General features: G+C 43.2%; 1 protein-coding gene across 4 annotated transcripts; it reads left to right on the top strand.

The window, feature by feature from the left end:
* The first annotated feature begins 107 nt into the window (after positions 1-107).
* Positions 108-27749, top strand: LOC122412717 (uncharacterized). 4 transcript variants are annotated; one of them, XM_043422481.1, is made up of 12 exons: positions 108-594; positions 13691-13893; positions 16448-16652; positions 18187-18327; positions 19501-19689; positions 19851-20094; positions 20505-20694; positions 21504-21677; positions 22031-22253; positions 22782-23021; positions 23926-24051; positions 24180-27749. In XM_043422481.1, exons 2-12 carry the CDS (start codon positions 13774-13776, stop codon positions 24335-24337), a joined length of 2010 nt encoding a protein of 669 aa, XP_043278416.1. In that variant the 5' UTR covers positions 108-594; positions 13691-13773; the 3' UTR covers positions 24338-27749. The 4 variants fall into 4 exon arrangements, with proteins under 4 accessions (XP_043278416.1, XP_043278418.1, XP_043278415.1 ...); XM_043422483.1 differs by lacking the exon at positions 108-594 and adding an exon at positions 13322-13527 and having other exon boundaries at positions 20541-20694; XM_043422480.1 differs by lacking the exon at positions 108-594 and adding an exon at positions 13326-13527.
* The last annotated feature ends 156 nt before the right edge of the window (positions 27750-27905 follow it).

Raw genomic sequence — 27905 nt, 5'->3', positions numbered from 1 at the left:
CGCTCGGGCCAGGAGAGACGGTGTATTAAACGCTGGCGCTGGTTGGATGGATATATAACGTTGGTTATCGGGGAGCTCGCCCGGTTCGCGGAGTCCGCAGGGAGCTGGCGACCGCGTCGCTGTACGTGTCTCCGCAACCGCCGCCGCTGCCGCCTGTGCGAAGTGTAAAGCGCGAGAACCGGGTTTGTAAGTTTTCGTCGTCCGCGGTGAGCACAACTCGTAACTCGCGCGGCGAGCCTCGTTCGTTTAGAGATCGTTTTCCGCTGAGAGCGCGCGCGGCCGGCGAGAAAACGCGCCATTTTTTCTCGCCTCTCGAGGGGGTTGTGGGGAGGGTGAGGCGAGTTGTTCAAACTCCTTTGAGCCGGAGGGGCTTCGCTTGAAATATTTTTTTTCGAAGTGCGCGCGTGCGAGTAAACGCGTGTGTGGGGGAAGCGCACTTTTGCTGGCTCCGTGCGCTCCGTGCGTCTGTGCTCCGTGTGCTGTGTCAAGTTCTCGTCGTTTCTTCGGCGGCGGGAAGAATAGAAAAGGATTCCCGGACACGGGCTCCCGCGGCTCGTTTCGGCGCCCTCTGCACGTTCCCTCCATTCTTTTAACGTACGTAAACAAATGCGTGTACAAATGGCTCTTTGTCGACGAGCTTTCCACCTCGAATTCCCCTGCTGCTTCCCGGGCTCGTTTACTTCCCTCCGAGAAGCTCACTTTTCTCATCCCATCTTTGTTTTTCCAACGCTCTCGGTGCCGAGTTTCTCGCCTCTGTGTGCAGACCAACTTTCCGATTAATGCAGAAGGTGAGTTTAATCGGTCGACTCGCCTTCACTCAGCCAGTCGTCGAGAGACCGCTTAAAAAAGTCGTTTATTCTTCTGCGTCGCACGCGTGTCCGGGCCGCCTTCCAAACTCCCGCAACAGTTTCTATGCCCACCACACCACCACCCCCCCCCCCCCTTTCCCCGCATATTTATATCTTCGCTCCAAACTTTTTATGCCGCTCCTCGATTATTTCGGACTTACGAAAATCCCCCCGCTCCCGCCCTCGCCCCCCGGCCGCGTCGCCCGCTCGGGCTCTCGCGGTCTCGCCGTCCTGCCGCAATTGCTTAATTTCCCGTATGCTTCTTTTTCATTTCTCTTTTCTCTGATCGTCTCCGGCGCCGCATGGTGCGCGACTCGGGATGCGCAATGGCCCGGTGCTCCGAAGACGTTGGAACCACGCGAGAATTAGTATCGTAAGCTGCTTCTCGCGCGATCACGAAGCCGCGCTACCACGTGGCCAAAGCAACGGACACGTGTTCCCCGATGTTCTCTCCCGCTTGCTGCTCCCCGCTCGCACGATCGCGCCTCCTCGCTGCCGCGTTCCTCAACCTTTTCCATCGCACCTTCCGATCCGTTTTTCCGCTTTCGCGAACATTTTTCCGTCTCGATGTCTCTATCGAATGGCTCCCCGTTAGTTGGGCCTCTCAACGCGATTTATTCCCGGTGCGAGAGCGAGAGCCAATGAAAGTCGATTAAACCGATTCGATTAGCGCGCGCGACGAGTCGCCCGAGGCCCGTTCCCTCGTCACTTTTCTCCGGTTCATGAATCAATCGATTTCTGGCAGGATTCGAGAGGAGACTTTTTCAAGCTACGGAGAAACTCGGAGCGAGTCGCGTGGCACGCAGAGCCGCCGTGGGAAGTTCGACGTGTAGTTGTGATCGATGTCATTTTGAGCGAAAGATCTCCGGGCGCGTCGCCGCATGTGCTGGAAACATACTTGAGTAAATATTACGCACCTGTCGATAACGCACCAAAGTTCGGAGTCCTTGAGAGCGGGTCTGTCGTCAGAGCTCAGAGCTCATGTGCTGACTGGGCGACGTCACGTGCGGGGCCCCAACATAACTCTGTTTTATCGTGCGAATTTTGTTGAGCAAGCCGAAGGAGCAGTAGATTCGGTAATTGCTTCCGGACACATGTCCAGGTAGCAAGAGTTTTCGAGTTGTTTTTTGTTTTTTCACAGTCTCCATCGACCCTGGGATTTTTCGATCGGCGAGCAAGCTTTTAACCCGCTATTCCGACGACACGTGCTCCGCCGCCCTTTCTCATCCTCCTCGCACTCGTGGCCCTCTCTTTCGTTGTCGGGCCGAAAAAATTCCATCGACACCAGGTTTCCGGCGAATAAATCGCAGTGGAAACGGGCGCCGCTCGTTGCCCCGATGTTCACGCTGCTTCTAGGCCCGCCGATTGAAGCGAACGGAATTTTGGAGAAACGGTAACACACGCGAACGTCCGATGATTCACCAGTTCTACCAGCTTTAATCATCCTTGTCAATTCGAGTTTAGCATTGAATTCCGCGCACCGATACACACCGAGCACCGTTCTCTTCGGTCTGACCTTTAATACTTTTCATTTTCGCAGAGCTGACCGAGGCCCCGACTCCGTCGAGCGGCTGCAAACCTCCGGTTTCTCGAGCCTCGCGCATTCCCGCGGTTGGAAATAAGACCGCGTTTTTCGAAGCGATTTCACCATTGAACTATGGCGAAATCGGGAGAAGGCGCGTGAGAACCTTTTTTGTAGGAAATTCGATTCCCCGCAAGATTGGTCCCATGCATTTTTCCTCCATTTGCCAGCACCGTTTCGACAGCACGGCCCAGCGGATGAGCGCGCAGCTCCGTCCAAATCCCCTTAAAAATACTGCTGCAAGCCTTCCTTCCCTGCTCCATTACTTTTCTATGGGAATCCCGCCCTCGAGCTCCGGCCCGCGAGCACCGAGACACCCTATAGATCGAAATAATTTAGGAACTCGGACAAGATATGGCTTACTTTCGCGTTTATCTGCTTCTCTTGTCCAAGGACGTTGAAACGTCATATTAAAATACGTGGCGACGACCGGTTCCCGATTGTCCGGCCCCCGAACCTCTTTTTTCCTGCTCACAGACACATTCGATTCAGGCACTTTCTCAGATTCTTTTGATAAGGAGAATCGTTTCGGGGGACAGAAAAAGAGCGAGCTTCATAACGACAGAAACAGCAGCGAGACACAGTAAATTAACGATGATTTATGAACGAATTCTTCCATCTTTCCTTCGGTCGATTTCACGAAATTCAAAAAACTTTGTTGTCCAAACAAAAAAGCGAATGAAACGGAGCAGAAACTGGGCCGACGCTCCTCCATATACTTTCGTGTCAAACTCATTGATTTAAATCGAGTTTCGTGACGTCATAGCAGAAAGTTCGATCGAAAAGCGATTACTCCGTGGGCAAAGGAAACGGTGAATCGAACGCGAAATTCCACTATTTCAAAATGATCGACGGTCCTCGAGTATTTTTATCGATCGACGCCACATTCGCAGGCCTCGACTACTTTTATTTATTGCCGTTTGACAAAAAGTCGAAAAAATCGCAAATTCCCCTCGCACTTCCGTCCGGTTTTCCCGTAATTTCAAAAGCAAACCTTGCCTCGAGCTTCCCCTCGAAAACTTCGCATCTCCAGAGTGAATTCTCGAGTTTCCTGTCACGAGGAAAGCTCCGTTCTCGGCTTTTCTTCGGGAAATAAAATTGCGATCCCGCGAGCGGCGATCGATAATTCAGAAATTATATCCGAAAGATTCATGCGAGGAGAAAGGCCGAGGAGTGGGGGCTGCGGCGATGAATCGAAACGCTGCGTGATATCGGCGAGTGCGCGTGTTCGATATGACGACAATTTATCTCCTTGTTGCTGGACGATCATTCATTCACGCAAATGTGAATCGTGCCAGCCGGAAAGTCAGCGGCGAATAAATCTGCGGGCGTAAATAACATGGAAATCGAAGTGTTGCTGCTTGCCTCAAGTATATTAACGAATAGATGCATACATATGCATGATACGATCGCGTCCGGAGGTGTGTACATGCAAATATGGGAGTATACAGTCGAGTGCAAAAGGAGTTGGGAGGAAAAAGCGTTTTTTTCTCTCCGGAGATCCGGTGCATGGGTTATTCGAGGAAAAAAAGAAAAACCAGGAAGAGCCTATCGTGGATTTTGTCTGCTCTCGCGCGGCCCTCGCACCGCGTTGGGAATGATTCATTGCTCGTTTTCAATGACCAGTTGAAACAATAATCGCGCGTTCCACTCGTTGTTTTCGTAGCGATTGTACGCCCACGTCGGCCGCGGGTGTGTGACTGTACGGATCGTTGTTTTTTATACATTCGTGCTTAATCGACGTGTACGCGTACGGGCTTAAAGCGATGGGTTGTCGCGGGAACGCGAAAGGGGAATAAACGATGGGAAACTGCGTGTCGATGTCGCGAGGCTACGGAGACTCTCGTTATCGAGAAGACGAATCGCTGCGTTTGATAAAAAGAGTTTTGACTCGGTGGTGACAACTTTTCCTCAATGAGTCGTCGAATGGGAGGTTTTGTCAGTGTTTCTTGAAAAGGGGAGGCACTTTTTCAGGTTTCGCGGGCTCTGCGCCCTCCGGTCCCCGGTCGCGTGCTCTTACGTCGCACGGAGCCTTATCCGGGCTCTTCAATCGCGATAAAAATGATGATTCTCTCCCTCGAATTAAACCCGCGTGTATTTTCTTCTCTCGCATTTACTTTCCATTAAGACGTAATTGACATTTGTTGCGGAATAGGATTACGAACGTGGAAAAAAATGAATATAATGGAAGCGCTAGAAGCAGGAAAAACTTGGGACTGATAAGACGTCAGATCGTTACAAAACTGTATTATTTTTAGGGCGACGCAACGAATCGTTGTTTTTTCAGATGGCGGAGAATTTTTTAAATTTCCTCCTCTCTCGTTTCGTGTGTGTTTGCTGTCGCAACGGTATGCTGATAACGATTCGTCATACGTCAGGCCAAAGATGTTTTCATCCGTTAAGGAAGCTCGCACGAATCTAATGGAAATCGAAAATTCCAACTTCAAGAGGGACTTTTTTTTAAAGAGCCAAAAACGGGAATAAGAAAATACAATGATTTTAGATGCGATGATTGAGAAAGCCTTGCTACCGGTGAAAATGATGTATGGGAATGGAAAAAGGAAAACACTTATTTGAGGTTGACGAGTTTTAACGACACAAACGGTCGAAGCAGGTTTGAAAATGGCTGTTGTCACATTTTCCTTGACGATTTTACTGTACGAAAGTATTTCAACCGCTGTCATTGTGTTAGAAACAAACAAGTTACACATAATTTTAATAATTGCGAGGATAAATTTGAATCGTTTATTTGATCACGAAAAGAGCAAAAAGTTCAGTCAACGAGGCGACAGTCGAATTTCCTGCGACGCACTACCGTCATCTTCAGCAATTCCTATTTTTTTCGGCAGTGAGATTCGACTGAAAAATAGACGTTATCGTCGGTGGTTGTAAAACTTGGTAAACGCTCGAGTCTAGCCGCTCGAGGCGCCGATCGACGCGCTGAAAAAGAACCGAGCCACACGTGCCGATTCGATTCTGATTGACGACGCTCCCATCAGCCCGATCGTCGAGGATAATACGCGCCTCGAAAAATGGTTCGATTTCATTGTTCTTTTTCCCGTAGAGCTTAATTATATTTGCCATTTTCAAAAAATATACTCGAATCACTCAATTTTTATTTTTTTTTTTTTACCGGGCATCCATCTCGGAACGGGCTTTGCTCGGCTCCTCGTACAATGACACATGCGCGCTTAATTCGTCGACATGATGTAGGTAGGCGGATGAACGATAAGAGCGGAAGAAAGCGCAGCGCGATCGGACTTTGTCCGAGCACGTGCCGCCGTCCCAGCAGCTGAGTGATGCCCGCCCGCGTGATGAAATAATCGGAACTCGCTCACTTTTTTCTCCATTTTTTGCGATTTTTGGCCGGCCGCTCCGATTTGCACACTATTATTCGCGGCAGTCGGCGCTTCTCCTCGCGCCCTCTCACTTCTGACTTATCTCTCGATTATCAGAGTCTCGGCAACAGATGCCCGTCCGTGTATATGCAAATAGCACATGCATCGGCGGGCACACATCGCGCTGCAGCTGATATCGGTCACGCGGTCTACCACGTAAATACTCTGAATCATTATTTAGCTCGGAACAACACTCCGGCCGAACTCAATTACTCGCGGTTATATCGACTTTCCGGTGGAAAAATAAAAGGACAAACTTTTGCTCAACGCTTTTTTCACTTTTATGACTTTCCGCCGATTGTTCTCTCTGCTCTCGCGCGCTTGACGTGGGAACTCGCTCGACTGCCTCCTTCTCGCTGGCGATGCTGTCGAGCTTTATCGATGGCGGGCAGGGAGACAAAATTGCCAGTAAAATTGATGTCGTGCGGGCACAAGCTTTTCGAAGAGGAGCTTTTTATTTTAATGGAAACGGAGAGAAAATTTTGACGAACGTAGCGAACGTACTTAATTTGAGGAACGTACTTATAAAATACCTCAATTAATGGGCTCGCGTCAAGATTGCTGGGCCAGAGCACGCTTATTTCTGGTGCTTTTCCTGTCCGCGAGGAAAGCCTCTGTTATCACAAATACTGCCGAAACCTTGAGAGATAGCGTAAAAACACACGGGACCAATCTTTTAGAGCGTCGAATTTTCTATAAAAAACTTCCCGACGGCGTTCCGATGTGTTCAGTAGTTCGGTCTCGGGAGCGGTTTGAATTACGACCTGAAGTGTGAGCCGACTGGCTGCGGGCGTTAAGGTAATTTTCTTAATTTGCTGCATTTCTCCAGGAAGCCTTCGCCTCTTTTGATGAATCGTGTACAACTCTTTGGAAGTTATTGAAATTTCTCCACTTCGTGGCGTTTCTTACGGGTCGAAAGCCCCTTAATTTATGGGATTAATTCTCGGCTAGAAGTTTGTTTGGAAAACACATAGAACCCGATCCCCGTTGCTCTCGCGAGAGGCTCGCTCCGCGAAGCATATTTCACTTTAATCGTTCCGCTTGTCCGTCACGTGCCACGTTTAATCTCGTTTTCAACGCGTTATCGGTGGGAACAACACCTTAGCAAGTCTAATTTGGTAATTCCTCAAGAACGTTCTGTCAACCTGGTATATTAAGTTGTCAGGCTCGTTTCTTTAATTTCAGGGGACTAAATATTTGCCCAGCAGCAGATTCTCGACTCTGCTATTCCTTTCTAATCTCGTTCGCTGGCAGCTCGGGTCTCTTTCATTCCAAATTCCCTTTTCGAACTTCGGGAGATATTATTTTTTACGAAAATAGAATAAATTGGCTGCTCCCCTTTCCAAGCTTCGTTCCGCTCGTTGCCACCTCCCGTGACCGCGAAGCTTTTATCCAGATTTCAATCGCACCGAAGCACCGTCGCAGTGCAAACGATACGAATCGAGCGAAAAACATGTCCGAGAGGCAAATCTTGGTGGAAAGATTATTAGCGATGTTTCGATTCTCTATCTCGATATTTGTCTTCGGGAAGGCACTCGAATGATAAAACGAATCCATTCTCACGAGGATAATCTACATTGGGGAGTTTCAAACTCATCGAGACTCGCGCTGATTAAATGAGATCGCGTTGGGGCGTTTATCGGCGATGAGCTCAAATCTTGGTCGTTATCGCGCCCTATAAATATCGGGCAGGCTTCGATACCAAAGTCTTTTTCTCGTCGACGTCACAGGTTAGGACACCGAGCAAAATACCAAATGATTCGCCTTTTCCATTTATTGTTAGAGAAACTCTCGAACGCCTTTGTTCGAATCGATCATTGAGAGGATGGGTCAGGCTCCAAGTTTCGAAATCGAATTTATTTGACAGAGTTTGACAGATAAAAAAAAGCTCTGACAGAGTCTTTTTTAATCGGTCAAACTCTGTCAAAGAATTTTGATTTCCCAGTGAGGTTGGTCGACTGATCCATACTCTTAAGGGAAATATGAATTACGAATGATTTGTGATCGGTCGATACGAAAGTGCCTAAACATTTGTGGAATTTTAAAGCTCATCAAATAAACTTCCGGCTCCCTCGCGTGCGATGACGCAACTTTCAATATTTATAGTTTCGAACTCACGCTATCGAAGAATTTGAGCATAAATATTTTCTCTGATCAGCCGTTAAGAATATTTTCAATGAAACTTCCACAACCGAGACCAACGAAAATTGATCCACGCGCGGACGAGTCCCGAGCACCGCGCAAGATCGCAAGTTTTTCGTAGTCTTTTTCATTTAGATTCGAAAGCCCGTCACACAACGGGGAGTCGCTTGGAAGCCGCAAATGTTGTTGAAAAATCTTAAAAATGAATTTCCTCGAGCCCGGTGAGCGCTCCGAATCGACTTTTTCTAACTCTGACGACTTAATCTCACATCCGACTGCGTAAAAAGAGCAACGCCAGTGAGAATTAAGTGAAGAAATCTGTACCGAAGGCTCGAAGTTTCATTGAGAGCTGTCAGGCGCACACACACTCAAAGTAAACATTAATCGAGGAGATCGAGAGGAACCGCGTACGCGCTCCCGATAAAGTGTTCGGACAGTCTGGCACGAGAGGCCAAACTCGGCGCGAATAAACTCCGCGAACGGGCAGCCGCGGTGTCGAAGACATCCGCCGACACCGAGCACCTGATTCGCCGTTTTCTGTCTCTTTCCCAGCCGCCCATCGCTCGCGGTGAGACTTCACGAGTTCCTCCATTTTCACGATAATTTGCCAATGTCCGGCACAGTGAGTTGTGGCGATAATTGAGTCGAGCTCCGCATCGGTTTCATCAAATCGGTCAATTCCATCGGGTTCTCGTGAAGATCGACACGAATGTTCGAAGGTTAATGACGAGCAAGCCATCCGAGTCGACCAAAAAATCCCCGAAATCCGGCTGATTCGATTGACTTTATCGCAATCTCAGGACCTTCGGTGCTCAACGAAGTTCCATTTTTCGAGACGTCTTTTGGCGTTACGTTTTCGTAATCGTAGCAAGTTTCGACGCTAACATTTGAATGAAAAAATAGAGTGAAATTTTTCGTCGTCCAATTCGACTCGTTTTTTTTCTAATTAATTTATTGCTCCCAAGTGTGATTTACATTGGATGAGGAGTAATTTACCTCGCGGATCATCGCGATTGGCCCCTGATCTTGCGGGGCCCTCGTTGACCTCTCAACTTTTCTTCCATTCTTCGACGTCTTCCGCTGGTCGTTCCACGGGCCTCGTAGGCCCGCGTATATCCTCCTTAAACTCTTTTATTCTCCGCTCTCTCCCTCCCTTCCTCGCTCTCTCAGGAAGCTCGTCGTAATTTTTTTCTCGGAAGGAGAGCCCGACTGGCCGTCGGCATGCTCTGTAGTTAAAGCGTGTAACTTGAGCGATTCAATTCGCGATCTACACACTCGCTCAATCGGCTTTTTCTCTCGAGGCGAGCCCTCGAGAGAAACCGTTGAGCCGGACGTGCAATCGAAGAGTTCCGGAGTTGAAATTCCGCTCGTTTTTTTTTCACGATTGGATCGATTTTTTAGAATTTTTTCGGAAGTCGAATTCGGCGATGTCAAACGACTTTTTCACGTGCGAAAATTCTCTTACTTACGTAAAGCTGCAGATTCCTGCAGAAAAAAGAAACGATGATTCAAGAAGATTTGAAGTTATGGGTTTAACGCTGCGAAAGTTCAGGCCGAAAAATCGGTTCAAAGCATTGACAGCATTGCCTAAAACGCCCTGAACGAAAAACTGTTTTTGGAAGAGCTAGCAATTGAAATTAACAAAAATATTTTTTACACATCGTTCATTAGTATCTAAACTTTGTGAGAAAATTTATTGCATTTTTTTATCAAAAATTACAACATAAAAAATCACGTTTCCCGAAGCTCTGCGTGAAAAAAAGTTGCTTCACGGTCTGCATATAATTTCTTCTTGAAATGTTGATAGATCTGCAGAACGTTAAAAAATTTTCGTAAAATAAAGTTGTAGTTATATTCTGTCGAGCCGGATTTTTGAAATTCGAAAAATTTAACAATTTACGGCAGTTTAAAAAAAGCGTGCATTTTGTCCAATAAAGGTCACACTCTAATTATGTTTATAAAATTTTTTAATCACAACATCGAAAATCCGACTCGACAGACTATGGAGAAAACGATTTCGAATATTTGAAAAAAAGCATAAAAAAATATTGAAAACTGCACGAGTTTTTCGATTCTACGGGGAATTCTTACGATCAACTTTCCTAGAAACACGCCTTAAAACCGTGCGAGGGTTTTCCGAATACGAGAACAGAAACGAAAAAGCATTTTTCTCTTCGCTTTCGATAAGAACACGTATTTACTCAATTTGTATTTGCTCCCCAAGTGACAATGAGTATCAGAAAAAGAAGAAGAAGGATGGGGAGAGAATTTGATAAAAAAAACGTGACACAGTCTTCGATATATTAGGACTGATTTAGACGAAGGTTACGAAGGTCGTGTATAGTGTCAGACAAGAGAGTCAAGGTCTTTCTCGAATCTTTTATCGAAACGACAAGAGCAAAATTCAATGAGAGAACGTTTTTTTTACTCTTACCAATTCTCCTCGTTGAAAGAAAGGAAAAAAGTGACAATAGCTTCGATCGCAGATTCGATGTGATTCCATTTGGTGTAAGAAAAGACGAAAAAAATGGAAATTTGCACCTTCCAAAGTTATTCTCGCTCACAATTTTAGTATTTTCTTTTCATTATTATTTTCGTCATTAATCACAAGTCGATTTTCATTGATTCACTATTCAAATTCCTTGTTCCGATATTTCGTCAACTGGCCCAACTTTTCTGGCACAATTTTTTCTCTCTCGGCCTCGTGCACACCGCAACCGCAGGAATTTCAGATTTTTATCTCTTTTCGTACACCAATGAAAATTTACGAGGTTCCACATGTTTTTATCGCTAGAAATAAGATATGAGAAGCGTCGAGAGGCTATTCAGAGTGCGATTCGTTGATGAGAGTTCTGTAAATAAGTTAAGTATACTTTATTGCACCCTGCTTTACAAGACTCCAGATAATAATTCAACAAAACGCCCGAAGAATTCTTCAGCGAAAATAATTTATTGCTAGAAGTCAAATGAGTTTAACGACTCCGAATGTCGTCTCGATTCTCACCTCACTTTGAGGTCATTTTGCTCAATAATTGGAGCGATTTTATCTGCGAAATAGCGTCTCAATAAAGCTGTTTCTCCGATGAATTTATGAACGGAAATTCGGTATGAAAAATGAGATAAAAGGTGCGAGAATCCCGGCAAACTTTCGGCTTTTTTTTCTAAATGCTCCTTTCGTAAGATCTTTTATGGTGTCATTAGCCGCAACGCTGCTATCAACGGGACCTCGCGGCCGGATGAATTTTGTCTGGCTCCTCATAAAACTTTGATTTCCGGGGCCACAATTTTGGCCTGAGTGGCTTCTTCAAACGATCATTTGAATGAAAATTCAGTTGGTTTGTTCGCTTGTTTAGTTATTCGACGTTGAATGCCCGGAGTATTTATTTTTGGCACGCGCAACCGCGCGCGAAAGTTCGATGACTCGAGTTTTAACCAAAATATTTATTGTCGAGTGTTAGATGCAACAAAGAGAGTCGCGTGTGTGGCCTCGAGATCGTAACGACGGTGGCGACGACTCCGAACATATATTTTTAGCTATTTCTAATTCCCCGGCTATTTTTCGAGCGCGCGTTTACTCGCAAAGGAGTATTTCTATGCGTTTTGTCGGGAGTTGTTTTCGTGAAAAATAGACTCGGCAAGCCCGCCGTGACCGACATTCCAGCACACGCGACTTATTGGTCACACGACGCTTTCGCGCTTGAAATAAAGATATTGGAAGTTACAAGTTCGTTGGAGATAAGCTGCGACCAATCTCAAACGGTTATCGCTACATTCCTTTGTCTCGGAGTTACAAAACGACCAATTAAGGGGGCGTTATGCTTTAGAAAGCCACAAAAATCTATTGTTTTCGGGAATGTTTTTGGATGGACGAAACTGACTCGGTATAGTGAACTTTTCGGTATAGCTTTCGATATTTTAACAGTACAAAAGCGTTTTTTTAATGTGGGAAATACTCATTTGTACATGGTTTATGCGCAGAGTCTGATTGTCGAAGTTTCTCAGCTGCGTGCAATGTGTGGAGATCGCAATTATCGTCTGGGACGAAAATTCCAAATGTTTTTTCCATTTTCATATATTTTCCTTCCATACGAACCTATAAAAACCCGAAAAAATTGCGAAATTCTATATTTTTAGCGAGTTTAAAAACAAAAACGTTTCTAAAGAAGAAGAATATATTAGTCGTTGCGAGATTTTCACGTTCCGATCATCGCCAAAGACAGTCTAATTTTGAATTCTTTTTCTTTTTATTTTTTACTCCATCGATTGCTGGTCACCGAATCAGGAGACTTCCCTGGATATTAATAAAACGAGAAATGTTTCATGGCTAAATTTTAATGCGCGTTTTAACGAAACATCGAACGCCAGAAAAAGCGGTTTGTAATTTAAAAAAGTCTATAAAAGTGCGGGAAATTAATACGGAAGACGAATCACAACGCTCTTCGCTCAGAGTCCATGGCTCGGACGATCCTCTCGTCGCTTAATCCCCCTCTTTTCATCGCTTACAAAGTGTGCGAGAGCAGTTATTGCTGCTCTCTAGATAATGGGAGCCATTGAGCGATGCCTCTCGCGATATTTCCTTGAATATTTGCTCGCGATACAGCGCGTGGTTTCTCATGCACTCTCCCCCGTCAATAAATCCTCCGATATCTTTTTTTCGCAAAGATGTTCGAAGATTGCGTGTTTCCACAATGAATTTCTCCCGCCTATTTTCTGCAGTTTGAGGCATTCGAGGGCGTTAAAGCTCGCGATGATTGAGCAGAAACGTAAGTGGAAAGTGGCTTTAAAAAATCGCTGGAAAAAGGATCGAACTTTGAGAAGGCTTTTTTGACGGAAAACATTGCGAAAGCATGAAAAAGTTTGGAAACTTTGTCGATGCTTGAACAAATTGTAATTCACATTGGAATGCTCATCAATGAAATGAGAAATTCAGCGATCAATCGGACCGCAAAGTTTTCCTGTCAAAAGTTCACCGCTTCGAGCGTCGAGGCAAACGAGAGAAAACTAGTCGACGTCGCTCTTGATCAATAGTGTGCCTACAAGCAGCTGTATTTCGTTGTCAAAAGACAAGCGCGAATTAAGAACTATTATTCGTTGCGAGGAGAGAGCCCGATTCCTCCATAAATCGCTCAAGTTTGTTGGTTTCGTAGGTTTTACTCGCGAGACGAGGTTACGCGAGTCTCCGCTTCGAGGGGATTCGTTGGAAAATACAGAGGGAGAGGCGATTTCAAGATTCGGGTTTAATTACGAGGTTGATAAAGAGTTTCGATAGAGTGCTCGAGTGCGTTAGGAGAAATGGTGGAAAACGTTGGTCGAGGCGCCACCATTTTGCCCCGAAGCCGCCGCGATGATGAAACTCACTTATTTCTGTCGGTTTGTTCCAACAGTTCGATAAAAAACAAATGCCTGAACGATCGTCCGCGTATGTGCATGCAGTATTGGCTCGGTGCTCTCCGTGATCGAGGGTCGTCGACGTGCCGCGACGTCGTTTTAATCTCCGTTTGTCTTTCGATCCAAACGACCACTTTGATATTCGCCTCTCATTCGTATTTCTACAACGGTGCGTTCTCCACTTTTTTTTCACGTGTGCTCTGCAGCTCCGAAAGAAGCGAGTAAAAGTCCCCTCTCCTAGCGCTACTCATCGGAATCCATCTGCCAAACTCGCTCCACCATTCCCATCGAACTTTTCAATTGTTTCATTTCTACATTTTTTTCGCCACCAGCTCGAACGACCTTCGAAGAACAACTTTGATGCAACGGGCTCCGCGACCCCCGTTGCTGATACGACCAACCCCATTTTCACGCAATGGCACCCTCCACTGAAAACAAAAGCGAGTGCTGCGACTCGCCCTCGCAACGGAACGGACACCTTGCTCCCAAAACTGAGGAAATACCGCTCCAGAGTCGCAACGATAACAACAATGAGGTAAGAATATCGTCCAATCACCAAACTTCATTTTAGCTTCGACTTATTGAACGCTAATTATCGTCGAACTGAATTGAATTCTTTATTTTTTCGGCTCTGCGCACTTTCATCGTTACGAGAAAAATTGTCTACTTATCTCGCTCATTCGATCTCAGAACTCGTGAAAGTTTTTTTTTTTTTGTTTTGTTTTCTTTTTCTAACACGCGACCAGGATCGCGTTTCAACAGATTTTTTCTCATACGAATTCTAAGGGCGTCGAGAATTCTGGGTCTGGAAGAGTGCTTGTTATGGAAATTTTTCGGTCGTCGAGACGACGAACGCGAGCTCAAATTCTATGAATACAGTGGAATTTCAATTTATACCCAATCAGTCGCGACACGATCGGATGTCGAGGAAATTCGACGCTGGAAAAGCGAAGGATTTAGTGAATTTGAGCTCTTGGAGCTGTCACTAATTCGCCAATGATTTTTCAACTCCCGCTCGCATGATGAAAAAAACAGTAGACCAATCCGACACCGGCGTCAATGGAATTTTTTAGTGGGAACACGATTTACGCGTTATCTTGAAAAACACGAGTTTCATTTGGTATACGATATATCAAAACATCACGAGTGTGAAAAAGAAAACCAGTTTCCATTGGATGTAACTTATGAATTTGCTTGGAACAATCTTACGCTGCGGCATACTTCGTTATTAATGGAGCAACCGGTTGTCGAATATAATTGTACCGAGACTCGTTTTCATGATAATTCTCTTGTTGTCGAAGACATTTTGAAAACGACGGCTTGTTAGCAAGCTTCATGCCTCGTTCGGGGCACGTTAAAGAAGTTTCGAGAAAAAATTGTCTTCGCGATGGAGCTAATGATCGCTTCGATTTCCATTAAATTACAATTTTCTCCGATTAATCGCTCAAAACAAAAATCGAGATTGAGTTTTGACTGAAATTCATTCCAGGCCAGACTCAATGGAAAATTTCGAAAATTTCAATCAACTTGGAGCATTTATTATTTTTGTCGTTCCTGCGCTGCTGGCTCTTTCGGATTTTCAAGTGCCTGGCACTGCTCAAGCTGGCAGACGTCATGGGCACCGCGAAAAGCTGATTTTATACTTGAAGAGTTCTCAAATGTTGTGTATGCAAATCAGGAAAATAATTAAACAATTGCAAACCAATAATTAATAAGAAAACTAAGCAATAAACAAAGTCCTGTATCGTCTCGTTCGTTCATAAAATTACGTTTGAAATGTCATAACGAGTTTCATCTAATGTCCAACAACATTTCTCTGTTGCTTTTCCCTTTCGTAATTCATTCAACGACGAATCAAAAACACAAATATTGTGATATCGGAGCGATGATACTGAACAGTGAAAAATTAAAAAAAAAAAAAAAAAAACCATATTAGAATAAAAATGAATTTATTTCAGCAAGATGATCGATTGCGATACTACTTTCAATATCAAAACGTCAACACGAGAATTGAGAAACGAGTCGTTCGGTTTTTTTCGAGGCGAATCATTCTCGTTCCTCAGATCCGAGGTCGGGTTTGCTAATCTTTAGCTCACGCATTGAGAAAAAATAATTATTATTCGAGTCCCTCACAGAGAGAAAGCAAGAGAGAGAGAGAGAGAGAGAGGGAGAAGACAAGTTGTATTTCCATGATAAGCAATCAAAGATCGCTATTGCAGGTCAAAATGTTATCGCTCATGTGTCAAATATTACGACGTGTCAATGTCCACGTTGCCGCGTGCCTATGTGCACTGTTAAAAAAAAATTCTTTTTCCAAGTAATTCAAATTATTTGAGGGAAATTCATTGGCTACTAAAATATTTTCATTTGGGTTGGATAAAAAAATATTTTACGTCCAATAAATCATTTTTTTGGCAGTTATTGATTAGTCGTTATAATAAAGGTTCTTGAAACTAAATACCGTTATTTAAATTAAATACAGAATTGCTGCCAATAGCAAATAATATATTTTCGTGGTAAATAAATAATATTTTTGGTGACAATATTTTATTTTGATGACATACATGGAAATTACTCATGAAAAATATGCAATATTTTTCATTGGAAACACGCAACGTACTTGAAACAAGTAATTGACTTTTATTCCAGCAATCGCATTACTCTTCGGTATAAAAATAAAAAACTTTAATCGAAAAAATTTGTATTCCAGGAAGAAGAAAGAAATTACTTTCTAAATTAAGATTGTACATTTTTTTCATTTCGAACAAAACATACTTTGGCTGCAAAAATTCGAAAGCTCTGTCGAAATTTTTATTTAGTCAGCCGAATTAAATTGACGCATTGTTTGTAGTGAACGTGCAATCTCGTCTATTAACGGTCCATTATTTTTAAGAAATTTATATTTGTTTTCATAAAAATATTAAATTTATGTCAAAAACATATTTACATGGAAACAATAATGAATTACTAGATAATATACAAGTAATTCATTTATTTGCATTAAAAAAAAGTTACTTGTTTGAAAAAAATTTTTTTAACAGTGTGCGAACGAGTGAGTTCGTATTTTACGATGTTTCTAAATGTTGCAGGGGATCGAGGTGGAGATGGTTGTCCCGCCGGATGGAGGCTGGGGCTGGGTCATAGTTGCAGCTTCCTTCATGTGCAATCTTTTCGTCGATGGAATCATCTCCAGCTTCGGTATTTTTCTCACCCAAATTTCGGAGAGTTTTGGAGAGACGAGGGCTCGTGTCGCTCTCGTTGGATCCCTTCAAACGGGCTTTTATCTCATGGCTGGTACGTCCCTTTTTCCATTCGTGCGAATTCCCCTGACCGAAGCTCTAAAAAGTAGGCTCGATCGGTTCGACGACGGATTTGTTGATAAAAACGTTTGAAAACGTCCGAGCTGAGACGTTCATCAAATTTCGTTGGTCCGAACGGAGGCCGACGTCTTCGGCCAAATTTCTCGATCCCAAAAGCAACGAAAGTCGATCCATCCAAACACTTTCCGTCCGGTACGATCGTCTGTTCTATAAAATAGGTTTTTCTTCGACGTTCGATTCGCAAAAATCGCTAAAAACGAGCGAAGCAGCCCGAGGAGACACATTCGAGTTCGCGATAGCGATAAAACATTGTTGGGCCGCACTAAATCGTAAATTAGTTTAAACGTACGCACGGCCACGATGTTTTTTATATTGGCCGTGACAAAATGATGTACTCGAGATATCCCGGTCTTTGGGAAACGTCACTACCAACTCTGGGGAACAATGAAATTTAACGACGCGCACTTAATTCGCAGTCCATTTGTATCCGCGTACGAGCATTGCGTGGCCAGTGGAATCGAGTCCGTCGAGAAAAAACGACGTTCAATCTATAGAGCCGGCCAAAATACTAATTCACGCTCGTTTCTTCTCTCGATTCGGAATTCAATGGAGCATTTTTTATTCGATCGTTTTCCTATTGAAATTCGAACGTCATAATGTTGGTAAGAAACGCAGAGAAAAAAAATGAAAATTTTCACATTTTTTCTCCACTTTCATCAAAATTCGAACGCGTCAGATTGTTGAGAAGAAACGCAATGAAACAAAAACGATAATTTCCATGTTTTTTTTTCCATTTTTCAACGAAGAGCTCTTCATCTTCGATTATTTATTACTTTTTAACGATTAAAATGACAGCGGCAATGACGTTAAAATATCGTGCTCTCGAGTGGCATCTTTCCGATTTCTTTTCGTCGGGTACAGTCTCGGTTATCGCGTGTATATTTACCAAATAGAAACAGTTCGCTTCGACAAGAGTCTGGCAAACAATTGAATTATCTTGCGTTTATTTATCGATAATTCTGGATATGTTGCAACAATAAGTGGCCATAATCTGCTGTGCTCAGAGCTAGAAACATTTATCTTCGAATTACAATGCTCGTTATTCTTCGCTCGAGAGATCTCTCACGTATTTTTCATAACTAATATATGGAGCAATGACAGTTTTATTGCTTGTCAGAGTTCAGAAGCAGAAAATCTATATTTAGGGTCGTAAAAACTGCTCACAATCGACTCGTGAAAAATTGCAGTCTCTCCGTCAAGCAAATTCGTCTTCGTCCAATTTTTTGTCCCCCTTGTTGAGAAAATCGATCATTTGAAAACCCAAAATTGCTTTTTTTTTTTTTTCATGAAAAAGCGCAATAATTTGTTAGTTCCCTTTCAGCCCATAAAATCTGCATTTCCTTGCTTTCTTTAACACCGCCCAACCATTTATTTCTAGGTGGTAATTGCCTTGATAAAATCGGTCTTTCGATCGAACGATTTTTCAGCTCGAAAAATGTGCTTTTCAGGACCATTTGTTTCGGCACTGGCGAACCGATACGGATTTAGACTCGTCGCGATTTTAGGGAGCGTAGTCAGTTGCCTAGCCTTCATTCTGTCCTACTTCAGTTGGTCAGTCGAGTACATGTACATCACATACGGCGTCTTGGGTAAGTATAAATCTCTTTTTTCCTTCATTTTTTAAAACTCTATCAACGTAATCGCCCTCGGGATATCCACCAATCGGAGTTTCTCGTTCGATGGAGAATTTTGCCATAAATTTTGATAGCGTCCTCGGGTGTTTCTTTTCGTTGCATAATTTTATCACGATAGCGTAGAAGAGCGCGTGTTTTGCGCGGTAACTCGATCGTTTACCGAGCTTATATTTACTTCCAACCATTTTTCGGCACGCTTGTTTCTCTCTCTTTCCCTCAACCGCGAGAATACGAGCCCCTCTCTTTCCCCTGACGCCCCAAAAGTGTGATAAGATTGCGAAAGCCACGCTCGCAGTGCTCGGAGCAACGAGATACACACGAAAAATTTTTTCTCGCTACTTCCACTCAACGGATTCCAGTCGAATTCCAGTCGATTTCGTCAAATTCAAATTTCTTTCGATATTTTAAGGACCTGCGTTGCTTTTTTCGTTGAATTTCAGGCCTTCCGATCACTGTCAACGGAATTGAAGCCCGATTGATCGTTTATCGATAACTGGAATTCGTTTAAGAAGAACAAAAAATACAAAAATGACTGCATTCTCACATTGAATTATAAAAAAATTCTCGCATTGACACATTTTACAGCGTAAAAATTCATTTCTTTTGAGAATTCAACGGGAGCCGAGAGTATTGTTAAAAGTTTGTGAGTTTTTCAATACAATTATTTCGTCTCTGCGGGATAAAAAGCGACGAAATCCCGACAAAATTTGTTTCATCGTAAGCAAAGTTTGCTGAAACTAAAAACACTTGATCGCGTGGTTAGAAAAATGTTTCTTGGTCGACAAAATATTGAAATGTTTCAACGAAATTTCGTTTTTAGCGGTGTAAACGAATTGAGGCACACGGAAAAAGAGAAATTTAGCAAATTTACTGCGAATCGTCAAAACCACGTAAATTTTATTGAATTCACAGAATTTCGATTGTTTTAAGTGGTATAACTTAGTCGAGGAAGCAATTATAAACTGCGTAGCAAGGAAGATAAATAATATATGAAGAGTGAGAGAAATATAGAGAGTTTAGTAGAAGATGCAGGAATAAAGGCCTTGAACCGGTGCGTTAAGTGGGAGCGTGTGCGCGTGTGTTTAAATTAATATAACGTGTCTTCTGATTTTTACATAAATTCTCCAGGGGGAATCGGAGTGGGGCTAATTTATGTCCCCGCAGTGATAACGACGGGTTTCTATTTCGAAAGATGGCGGGCACTCGCAACGGGAATTGCGGTTTGCGGTTCGGGAATCGGTACTTTCGTCCTTGCGCCAGTCTCGGAATTGCTGATCAACCAATTCGGCTGGAGGGGGGCGCTCCTTTTCCAAGCAGGTTGGTTTTTTATCTCGTGTTATATTTTGTCACGGTAAAAACCGTTTATTTCGAGGGTTTTTTCCCCGCGAAAAATCGGCTCGAGTCGATGAATTCTCGTGGAATCTCGAGCACACCAGCCACGATTAATACAAGTCATTTTTTCCGCGCTCCGCGCTCAGGCATGCTGCTGAATTGTGCAACTTTCGGCGCAATGTTCCGGCCTCTCAAACCCACTCGAATCAAAGTGGAACAGACTCAAGAACAAGTCGGAGCTGAAGTCAAGAGCCCGCTGATGGGCAAGGGCGCTTCCACCACTTCTCTACACGCCAATCACCCAATCCGCAATCGTTTCTTCGGCACCAACAACAACACCGAATATCCGACCGCCGCTCAGCTCCTCAGCAGTCATCCGGATATCGCAAAGTAATTGAAGCCACGATTTTTCACGATATTTCACGAGCCATTGTCCTCCTTTCTACATCGCAATGACTTCGGATGTAAAATTTTTTTATTTTTTTCCCATTTTTTCTCGATTTAAATGAAATTTGAGTGAACGATTTGAAACTAAGAACTTTGAAAAAAATACGAGTCCATGCGAGACTATTCGAGTCACTCGATTTATTTGTTGGTTCGTTGAATTTCGCATCAATTTGGCGAATTCTGAGAATCAGAAGTTTTCATGCATGCGAAATTGCACCGTCGTTGATTGATGTCCCGGCGTTTGTTCAGCTGAAAATCATAGTTTGGTCAAAGCGATGAATTCTTTCGATCGAATCCGACGAAGTAATGATCTCTGGTGCTGTTTTTCCAATTTGCTTTTTTCTGCACAATAGTACATCAATGCACTCGTTACACCATGTCGAATCTAGGCTGGAAAAGCAGCTTAGTACCTCGGAGAAACGGCTCTCTGCACCGATATACCCAGATTCTGTGGTCATCACTGGAGAAGAGATGAAATCCGTCGAGGAGGAAAATAATTTACTTAGCGGTGACCTGGAACGTCTCAACGGAAGAATCCCCACGGTACGTGGCCTTCCATTAATGCACGCTTTGTTCTCTCGGTCAAAATGGCTTCATTGTTCGTTTGTGTCCGCGGCGAGTGTTTTCGGGGAGCCCAAGAGGAGCGAAATCCTCATTTTTTCGGGAAAATCGTCGGTCAATTCATTTCTTTAAGGAAGTTGAGGCATTAGAATGAAAATGATGTCATCGCTTTTAAACCGATTGCATCTTATAAAGTGAAGTGTAAAAAAAAATCAGTTAAATTTTCAGACAGTTTAGGAGCGTTGTTGCTGAGAATAATCAATAACAATTTGGGCCAAATAACATGTAATCTTATGGAAGTCAAGACACATTCAGTGATATCTCCGTTAAAAATGATGCTAAAAATATGAAATTTTTTGGGCAACATGAGCAAGGCTTGCCGAACAATGTCAATTTTTTTCAGATTTATTAGGAGATTTGCTGAGATTATATTAATAATAATCTGTTTCCCCTGCAGTTTTTTGAGGCTAGGATCGTCACCGTTCGCGTTTTCGATTGAGCTTTCACCAGTTTTTCGTCTTTTTTTCCCCAACTTTTCTTTAAAGTGTATGCAACATTGCCAAACTGTAAACTGGCCTAACTTTTGAAAGGTACAGGCCATAACTTTTGGGTAAGAAAAATGACTGTACAGCCTCAACTTCCTTAACGCTTTTATTGAGATGATAAAAAAAAAAAAAAATGAGCAAAACCGATGCTCCGGATAATGAATTTTTGAGAAACTCATTTTTTTCGTATTTTCAGTAGAAAATCATTTCGACGACTGAAACGCTGATCAACCATTTTTTCAACAGATCAGAAGACACACGATAAGCGGTCGCCGGCTCGGGCTCGAGGAGGGAAGCGAAAAGTCGTTCAAAATGATCCACAAGCGAAATTCCAGCAGCAGGGATCCCCAGAGACCGTTTTACAGGGACGACATTTTTTATGGCGGTTCCCTCCACAGGCTGCCTCACTACAAGTCCCAGGTGAGCATTCGTCACTGCATGTCCTCACGGCGTCTCTATGTATTCTCGAAATTTAACTTGAACGTCGTTAAAATCGCTGCGGAATGAAAAATTTCGTAGAAACAATGAAATTGTTTACTTTTGACCGCAACGAAAAGCGATTTTCTAGTTCGAATCTCGCGCTCTTTCTTCAATGAAACGAAATAACTAACGGCCCCGAATCCCATTTACGTAGAATGCGCACTCAAATCACAATCGAAATGTTTCGAGGCGCTCAATTATCGATTTTTTCTCACGAAAAACCGGATCGATTTCGACGTCATTTTTAGAAACGATTTTCCGACTGACAAGCCGATTTTTTTGTCCCTTAACAGTTGTCATCGGTCGGCTATCACATGTCGGTAACACGGTTGCCAACGACGAACGATGTCGAGGAGGAGGAAAGCGGAAGCTGTTATATATGTCCGGAGAGCGTGCGCCGGATCCTGACGACGATGCTCGACCTGAGCCTCTTGAAGAGTCCATCATTTCTCATTCTGGCGATAAGCGGTGGTCTCACCATGATGGGATTCTACACCCCGCTCGTCTATCTGCCAGGTAAATGGCCCGATAGCAATAACGACATTAGCTTCGCCGAATCTCGCAACGACGAGGCGATAAAAGCTCGCGTTACTGGCGCTCGCCCTAACGACGCACCTCAACAGCGCTGTACAGCTTCGACCAAGCATTTTTTTCACTCAAAATCCACGAAAATTTCAACGCCTTGCACTACTGCAACGCTTGACTGCCCGTGACACGAGACGATCGTCGAACCGTTTTCTCATCGTACGAAACGAAGATTCGGAGCTTTTACAAAATTAGTGGACCTCAATAGTTCATTTTGGAGTGAAAAATTTATGGGAGCGATGAAATTTAATCGAATCTCTGGCAGTTTATTAAAGAATGGTCGTTTTTTATGTTTTTTTAACAATTCAAGTTTCATTTTTGTTTGGAGAACCGAATCGTAGATTTTTGCTTCTCGAGTAATAAGTTTTTGATGCTCTTCGTTGAGATTGTGCGCGTAAAGAATCTTCCGAGGTCAACGGGGTGGCTGGTAATGACTGTGAGACTAAATTTGTTGTGCAGATCGTGCCCAGTTGAGCGGAATAGACACTTCGACGGCCATGTTCCTCGTGTCCGTTATCGGGATCGGCAACACAATCGGCCGTGTCGTTTGTGGAATCGTTAGCAGTTTTCCCGGAGTCGATGCTCTTCTCATCAACAATGTATTCATAAGCATCTGCGGAATCGCGACGATATGCTCGGGGCTCTCGCCGACGAAGGAGTACCAATTTTTCTATGCTGCGAGCTTCGGTCTCAGTATATGTGAGTGAAAACATGCGGATACATTTTTTCGTCTAGACAAACGCTTTCGATCTCAGAATTCAATGACCAACGAGCCAAAAAATGTTCGACAAACGAAACACAGTAACGAAGAAAATTTTGAATTTTAATGTCTGAAAAACGATAATTTTGAGCTCCGAAAATGATTAATAAGTCTCTTCAACCTGTTTAAAGGGAAAATATAAAATTAGTGGAAATTATTAGGATTTATTATTTGATAGTTATGAATAAAAAGATATTAACGACAACTTGACAAAAAGCCGAAGCCTTAATTTGAGCTGTTACGAGATACAGGTTTGGAGGATTCGTCATTTAATCGTTGCGATTATCCATCATAAGAATCGTAAGAAACAGATTAGAGCCATCGTATTGGCATAGGTTTTCGATATTTACGAATATTTTTATATCCGAACATATTTGCTGAATTCATGGAAAGTTTTATTTAGCAAAAATTGCTAGTAATCGATTTTTGATAAACAAATAAACGAATTTCGATTCAAGAATGTAAGCATCATTCAACTTGTTAAACTTACATCTGCTTTTCATATAATGATTCAATTATGATGGTAATTCTATTATATCAATTCACTAAATGAATGAACTAAATAACGAATAAAACCAAATTATTTCTACTGAATCTGTTTCCTAGTAAACTGTATTCGATCGATACTTAAACAAAACTGAGCTGCTGTCAAGGGAAAATCAATATTTCGATATGTTGCATAAAAACCAAAAAAAAAAAAAATTCCAAACAGAAGGATTTGAATCGGAAGAAAATAATTGGGAGACGTTTCGCGATAAAAATGAATGATAACGAAGATTTTTGGTGTCCAGAATCTCTGGTTGTGCTCGATTTAGTGAATATTTTTCTTTTCCACAATTTCAGCGGTGTTCGCGTCCCTCAGGTCGATAATAGTGGTGGATCTAATGGGTCTGGAGAAATTGACAAACGCCTTTGGTTTGCTTCTACTTTTCCAAGGACTGGCTGCAGCGGTTGGAGCTCCACTGGCAGGTGATTGAATGAAATATTCTCAGTGAACTTCTCCCCGCTGTGTCCGGAGGCAGCTCACGTATTTCGGGTTTCGTTCCATCCGTTTAATCAATTTTTAATATTCATTTGAATTGGGCGTTGTGTGGCAGGTGCGTTTATGGACGTGACCGGAAATTACGACGCCTCGTTCTACATATCGGGAGCGCTGATTCTTCTCTCCGCAATAATTTGCTATCCTCTGAAGCGGGTGAACGACTGGGAGAAGAGAAGGAGCGAGACACGAGTCACGAATTCGTCGCAGTCATGATCCCCGAGAGAATTCACGGCGACGCTCGAGCCCTCGTTCCTCCACAATTATCAAACGAAGAAAAGGAGGAAGAAGCTGAAGCAGGAGGAAGAAAACAGAAATTATCACTCCAAGAGCGTTAAGACTGCGTTTCGTTCAAAAAAATGATGCACGAAGCGATTCGTTTAAGAAAAAAAAAAAAACACTGTTTTGCTCATACGTACGTGCCTTGGGGGATCAGAATACAAGAATATGCATTTATAGAGAAAATGGAAAAGCCTCGGAGCCGTGGCTCCGAGTCGGTTGGACCAGACGTTTCTCTCGTGAGTGCTAAAGTAGCGTTGGAGTGCGAGGATCAACATTTTTATGTAGTTAGCAACAGTGGACGGTTACTTTCTAGTTGAGACGTTAGTCGATTACGTAATTCGAGTCAACTTCCGTCGAGCTCGAGGACAAACTCGAGTGCGCTCTTTCGCTCGAGCACAAATTTGAGGTTGAACTCGCGAGGAAATCGAAGCGATTAGCTTCGGAGAACGTCGACGGAGATTCGAACCTCGGCTCAAAAGTTCACTCGTCGCTCAAGTTAATACTCAAATTACGAAGATTATTTAACTTCAATGAAGATTCAACTTGATTCTACTTGCCTGTCACACGGTCCGGACTCAGAGGACGAAACTAAGTTCCGGACTCATCGCGTTCGAGTCTTTTCCGCAAGTTTTTTTCCCGACCTTCCAACCGCGGTAAACAGCCTCCCATTTAAGGGCGAAAAGCCAATTCCGACCCTTCGATTTAAGGGGGAAATCCATCGGGGGATTCGAAAAATGCGAGTAAGCGTCGAACGTCGACGCGGGGGGTTGGAATTTCGGTCGGAGCGTTACTGCTCGACGAGGCTTGTCTCGCGACAGGACCGAATAATCGAACGGGGAACCAAACGATATTGCGCTCGCTCGTAAACTTTTGTCAAGAGTCGTGCACCAATCGACGAGAACACCGAGGGATTAGGAACGTGTGAGAAGCCGAGAATTAAACACGCTTTTAAAGTTCGATGTACGGGGTGTCCTGGACGATTTCGATTCGAGTATTTTTCACTGAAGCAGAAATTACTCGTTTTTCTGCAAGCCATGCTCACTTCCGAACCTTCATTCGAAAATCCTCTACTCACAACGATCCGAGGACAAAAAGTTAAGGCCACTCGAATTGGTACGCGAGTAGCCATCTTTTGACGTACGAAAACGAGAAATTCTCCAAGATTACAGAGACGAGAGCAAAGTGCTCCAGTTGAACGAAACTGGCTGCTTTGACTTTGCAACTGATAGAAATTCTCGAATTTCCAGCACTCTCAGCATCGACAGAGCGACACCTTGTATACGACCTCGAATGAGTATTCCCTGATCATCGTTCACGCTCTGCAGTTGAACTTAACATCCCAGTAATACACATTCTTGAGCCATTCTCTCTCTCTCTCCTTCTCTTTCCGCTGCTCCACTTCGGGGCCAGTTTCTCGCGCGTTGCGATGCAGCCCGCCCCATAAATCTCGATAATTGGACTCGCAGCTTCTTGTTTTCACTCCCCAAAACTAGATTAACCCTTTAAACATATGTGGGAATGGCTCGCGAGCGGTGTATTGCTCCGCATTGTTATGATCCAGTACAATCACTGAAAACGGAGTGCAGACAGAGCTCTGCGCGCCGCTCAATTCCATTGTTCGTTTATTGACAGAACTTGCGGTCCAGCCGCTCCGAGTCGTCGAGAAAATCTCTTCGACTCACCGCAGCTTTCCATGAATTTTTCAAAATAATACTTCCGAACTAACGAACGTGTGCCGGAGGCTGAACCCCTCGATCGAACCCACGATTTCGATTAAACTGAAAAAAAAACCATTTTTCGAGTCTGCTATGAAACAACGGTCACTAGGAAAATCGTGAAAGCACATTTTTTTATAGATCCTACGATATTGGATCGTCTCAAGAAAAGCTCGACCATTGAATCAACGAAGTCAACATTTTCTCAAGCTCGATAAGAATCGTATAAAATTATAGCACCAAAGGAGAGATTCGTTGAAAAGCAGCTGTGAGATTCCAAAGCCCAATTGTCAGTCGCTGTTAAAAAGCAGCACGAGAATCCACTGTGAGAGTCACATTTTCGGCTAGGAAAAAAAGGTCGAACAAATATCCATGTAAATAGCATTTTCCTTTGAATCCTTTTGTACAGATTGACAAGTTGAAGAATATATATTTCATCGTAGCGGATAAATATATAATTTATTCTAAGAACAAATGTTATCGGAGAAATTTATTGTTATACGAAATGAAGAATAATATTAGAGTTAAAAAATGACGAGACGGTATCGTTGCGTGTCCCATCGAAAGTGGAATATGGGATTGTCATTTTGTGAAGGGTGAAGACCATAGAGAGCACTGCGAACGAAAAGTCGTTTGGCATTTATAAAAAAAGACAATAATTCAGTCTGATCGAAGAAAAATACGAAAAAATAGACAACTAAAGTGTACGATATGCTTCGAGAGTTAATGCAACTTGTAAAATATTTTTTCTCATTTTCAATCTTTCCAAAAACCACTTGCTCCTTCCAACCCCTTTCTTTACTCGTGCCTTCAATCGCTCCACCCAAATTGCAATGATCAACGAGTGTACCTGGTATTTCGTCGTTAGGAACTCTCACTGGTGTCACTCCGTAGACGTCATCATTGAAAACCCTCAGTGCAATAATATTTATCTATGAAAAAAAGGAAACTCTAGTTTACTGATACTAATATTTACATACAATATTGAGCTCGTTCGAATCGAATGCTTTAATGCCAATGTGTGTTTATCGATAAGTCGCGTACACATCGTTTTGCTATACATTTAATATAAATATTAATATTTATGTGCTCGTTAGTCGGGAGGGAAAAGCAGCAAGCTAGAAGCAAAAAGGTTCTTCCATAGCGACTTTGGCACAGGGGGACGTGAACGTGTGCATTTGATCATTGAAATGGCCGAGATCGGGAAAAGTGTTCGAGATTAAATCTCTTGATTCGAGATTCAAATGGGACGCATTTTCGCGAGCGACTTTTCAGCAGTCTTTGAAAAAAGTTATGGAATGAAAAGACATGCAATTTTCGAGAGTTTTATGGTGTCAGGAAAAAAAACCACGAATCCACTCGGAGAATCAACGGTCCTGGCCGAGTCGCGATAGATTTTCTCCGCGTGTACCATACCGAATAACGTATACTCGTTCGAAGCTGACATTGAAAATGGAACAGTTTGCTCAAAAAATATTGCAGTTACGTAATTTTGATGTTTTTTTATCCGATTCTTTATCAGCTTTCCTTTCAAGCTGCCTCGAGACTGCAGACCTTCGATACGCAACGAAAATAATGATGTAAATTTTGTATATTTAAGTCGCGTGTGTGAATAAATGGAAATAAGTAAACTGTGCAGCGGTTCGTTCCGTCGATTTTCCCGTTTTTATATTACTTACTTTTTCATTTTTTTCTTTTTCATTTTCGTATCTTTTTTTCAATTATTCTTTTCACTCAAATTTTTCCCCATCATCATCCATTCGTGTCCTCTCACATACTCGCACAGT

Source organism: Venturia canescens, chromosome 6 (genome assembly GCF_019457755.1).
Source record: "Venturia canescens isolate UGA chromosome 6, ASM1945775v1, whole genome shotgun sequence".
Lineage (NCBI taxonomy): Eukaryota > Metazoa > Arthropoda > Insecta > Hymenoptera > Ichneumonidae > Venturia > Venturia canescens.
This window is presented reverse-complemented; position numbering and strand designations above follow the sequence as displayed.

Bases quoted from the DNA above. Each gene is read 5' to 3' on its own strand.
- LOC122412717 (XM_043422481.1), top strand. From the start codon at position 13,774: ATGGCACCCTCCACTGAAAACAAAAGCGAGTGCTGCGACTCGCCCTCG. The intron at 23,022-23,925 runs GTGAGTGAAAAC...CCACAATTTCAG, and splicing joins GAGCTTCGGTCTCAGTATAT to CGGTGTTCGCGTCCCTCAGG. The intron at 24,052-24,179 runs GTGATTGAATGA...GTTGTGTGGCAG, and splicing joins GGTTGGAGCTCCACTGGCAG to GTGCGTTTATGGACGTGACC.